The following is a 3,852-nucleotide window of genomic DNA, read 5'->3' on the forward strand; positions in this document are numbered from 1 at the left end:
AAAGCTACATGCTAAGAAAAACTAATATGGGAATATGGACAAATGCCATGCTGATTTAGTTTTTCTTCTGCCAATTTTCTTCTTGTTATGATTTTCTTTCTTTTTTGTTGATATTGTTTAATGGTCCAAAATGCATATTATACTGGTCAAACTTGGATATTTCTGTCACAGGATTTTTTCCCCCCTGCACAATGTTTCAAGTACACAATGAGTTACGATAGCCATGAGACTTTGGATGAGTGAGTTAAGGCAATGATTTATTCATAGACACCTGTGATATTCCTAAAGTGAGGACAAAATCATATGTACATGACTTATGAGAAAAAAAGCAGTCGAGACTACATTCTCACTCGTTTTTTTTTCTGCAAAATAAATATATATAGATGGACACATATATTTATATATTGCATCATCTCCGATGTACAAACAAATTAATATCAGACCGAGTTCTCAGACTGTGATTTGAGTTACATAAAAATGGGTGACTCCGTACAGATGATTGACTTATCAGGCTGAATCTTGTGATTTGTTGAAAGGGTCTTATGAGGAGTATTCATATTCCTCTGCACTCCGTCGGCCAAAATCCATCCATCCTAAGTAATCTCTGTCCTTTATTCTGTGAGAGGTGCCCATGGACCTGCTTTTCGAAGAGGGACTTCTGCGATATGTACCTGCATGCATGGACAAAAGAAAAAAAACATTTATTCACATATTTAAGCCCAGAAACCTTTGGAAAATGTTTATCTATTTAGATAAAGAGATACATTTATTATAAGTAGTAGTAGTAGTATTTATATGTGATGTAATTATTATATAATTCATGTTGTTGTTGAGGTTCAATAGAAATCTCAAAAATGAAAATATGACTCCGACCAAAGTTAATGCGAATGAGTGCTACTGAAATGGCATGATTATAGTTTATAGGGTATAACATATGATGCATGAAGGGCAAATTATAAATGTTCAGTAAATACAAAGTCATTTGAAAGGAGAATATCACCTTTGGTGGAGATGATTCTGGCTAGGAGTTCAGTCAAGCTGCTGCGGGGCTCTTCATCATCCTCTGGTTTGGGCAGCAGGCTGAGTTGTCCACTGGAGGGTGCTGCACGGGTGTGGCGTGTGTGTTCCGCTATGGTCCCGAGATCAGACTGACCCCCATCTTCTGAGTGTGTATAAAGTGAAAGACAACTGCTGGTGGAGAGGGCAGCCAGCAGCACACACACACAGATTCCGGTGTTCATGGCTGAAACGTACACACACACACATTGAGAGCTTTAATATTGTTTCATTAAAATGCTATTTAATGTGAGCTTTTGCAAAATGACTGTAGTGAGTATAAAAAAGGTTATTCAATTAATATGTTAAGAGTTAGACTAGTGAAGTTTTACCTGATTTTACATTAGACATAAAAATATTAAAACACTATTTTCCAATGGATCCAATGATCCGCCATCAAAATAAATAGAAATAATTGCTAAATCGTTAAACAAACTACTAAATACTAAATAATTATAAATCCAAAACAAACAGACAAAAAGTCTAAATATGTTTGAATTAAACACCAGATAAACTAATTGGGCTGCAATGTGTCATATCGGAAAATCTCAGCTCTGAGATTTTTCTGTTTTGTTCACCAGTTTCACATAAAACCCATTTGCCCAAGAAAACTGTCTTGTCTGTCTTTTTCATTTCTCAGTTCCATATTTTCTTTTTCTTTCTTTCTTTCTTTCTTTCTTTCTTTCTTTCTTTCTTTCTTTCTTTCTTTCTTTCTTTCTTTCTTTCTCTCTCTCTCTCTCTCTCTTTTAGATAACTCTTGAATTCAAGCCAAGAAGCAACAGCATTAGAAACTGAAAATGGATTCAATCAAAATTTCTGTTTATCACTAGGGCATCTAACTCACTCACTTCATATATTCTTTATAGTAATTAAAATCTACGAACTAAAATTCAAAACTATATAATACGTAACATAATCACAATTATTTTTAATTTTGCACAATAGTTTACACAACTGTAACCTGTTTAAAAAATGAACAAACATAATTTTACACAGAAATCCCAATAGTCGGAGTAACCATGCAGCACTCCACATTCAAAACTAAGAAACATTTGAAATCATACCTTCAGGTGAAACTCTGGCAGAGAGGAGGATGAGAGAGAGAGAGAGAGAGATGGAGTACACACGCTGACTGCAGAACAAGTGTGTGTCTGAAACTTCGTTGCACTGTGCAAGAGAGGCCCTTAAATAGTGCTTTGAGTGGGCTGGCTCTGTTTGACCCACGTAGTGACAGGCGCAATTCCACTGTCTGTGTATGTGAATGATGTATTTGCACAAGCTTGACGCAGAACTGAGAGCAGAAGGGTATTCTCACAGGATACTGATTGTGACATTGTCACTCAGAGGTCAAACCATTCTAATTACACGTATGCACAAACCTCCACAACAACTTAGTTCCCTCCCCCTACCAATAAGGGTCCATCCTTTTGTTGGCCATAGGATGCACATGTTGATGTTATGGATATTGATGTCTTGAAAGGTGCACTGCACTGTTTGATACTACATATATATCTCTTTTTTTTCAGTTCCCATATTTTACATAAACCATTCAAGTGATGACCCATCACAGTACAAATATTATTACAAACAAAAATCCTTACAACTTATATTTATAACATTAATATAATATAATAATAGTTCATTATTTGATACAGGATTCATTATTTAATAGATAATTTGGTATTATAACATAATAATTAGTTGTATAATAAATTATATTTTTTACATTAAAGTAAAAATAAAGAAAAAAAGGCTACAATGTGCCCTGATGCAGATGCACACACATCTATATATATATATCCCTATTGCATAAGCATTGGGGGTTTTACTTTATTTTAAGGTGTAAAAAAGTGTTCAAGTGTAATTATAAATTTAAGTACTGAGTAATATTAACTAAAACATGTACTTACTATATCGTTAGGTTAGGATTAGGGTAGTGTGTAGGGTTACTTGCTTGCAATTATGCATAATTCATTGATATCATAATAGTAAGTACATGTAATGTGTAACATGGACACCTTAAAATAAAGTGTTACCGCATTGGGGTTTACATTAAGTCTTCCAATTATGCGTAACATTGTTTCATTGAAATATCCATGTGGAAACTGCACCAATCTGTAGCTAAAAACACTTTTTTGCGTTTGGAACTAAATTTGTGAATTGTGATATAGCTTTCATTTTTGAGAGAAATGAATATATAGATTGCTTAAATAGCCCTTTAAATAACATTGCAAAGATGTTTCAAGAATATGTAAGTTAAAATGGCATATAATTCTTATGATGCAAATGCTTTCTTGTTGCTACATCTGTAGCATATGTAAGACTGACAAAAACTGAACATAACAAAGAGAAGGAAGAAAAAAATGTAAAAAGAACTCAGCCGGGAGTAGGATGGATTTATTTTTTTATCCTTTGCTCATTGAATTCTGAACACCCACTAAACTCCCTGCTATGAGAAAATAACTCACAATTCTCTAAAAGACTCCAGGCAGCCACTCAGTCTGTCTTCAAGAGGACTGACTCCATCGTCAGGATGCAGGTAAATGCAGCACCTATAGCCCGGCTCACACAGTCGGCCTCAAGCATTATGTATTTTGTAAGCTTAGGATTTACCTTTGTCTGACAAATGTTTCACAGCACTTTCAGCTGGTTTAGTAACAGAAAAGAAAAGAAAAGAAAAGAAAGGGACTTTCTTGACAGACCAAATACACAGTAAAAATGTTTTTTTTTTTTTATATTATAATATATATTTTATATATTTATAATATCTTTTAAATACAGTTTTTAGAATTTCTA

The 3,852-nt window shown here is 34.0% G+C and overlaps 1 protein-coding gene across 1 annotated transcript; it reads right to left on the reverse strand.

Moving 5' to 3' along the window:
- Positions 1 to 236: 236 nt before the first annotated feature.
- Positions 237 to 2,205, reverse strand: LOC128031065 (cholecystokinin). The gene is made up of 3 exons (XM_052619282.1): positions 2,121 to 2,205; positions 1,001 to 1,243; positions 237 to 671 (listed from the first exon to the last, which is right to left on the reverse strand). Exons 2-3 carry the CDS (start codon positions 1,239 to 1,241, stop codon positions 541 to 543), a joined length of 372 nt encoding a protein of 123 aa, XP_052475242.1. The 5' UTR covers positions 1,242 to 1,243; positions 2,121 to 2,205; the 3' UTR covers positions 237 to 540.
- Positions 2,206 to 3,852: the final 1,647 nt, after the last annotated feature.

This window comes from Carassius gibelio, chromosome A16 (assembly GCF_023724105.1).
Source record: "Carassius gibelio isolate Cgi1373 ecotype wild population from Czech Republic chromosome A16, carGib1.2-hapl.c, whole genome shotgun sequence".
Lineage (NCBI taxonomy): Eukaryota > Metazoa > Chordata > Actinopteri > Cypriniformes > Cyprinidae > Carassius > Carassius gibelio.

Coding starts and splice junctions, on each gene's coding strand:
- LOC128031065 (XM_052619282.1), bottom strand. CDS start 1,241: ATGAACACCGGAATCTGTGTGTGTGTGCTGCTGGCTGCCCTCTCCACC. Junction 672..1,000: donor CAGAATCATCTCCACCAAAG/GTGATATTCTCC, acceptor CCATGCATGCAG/GTACATATCGCAGAAGTCCC.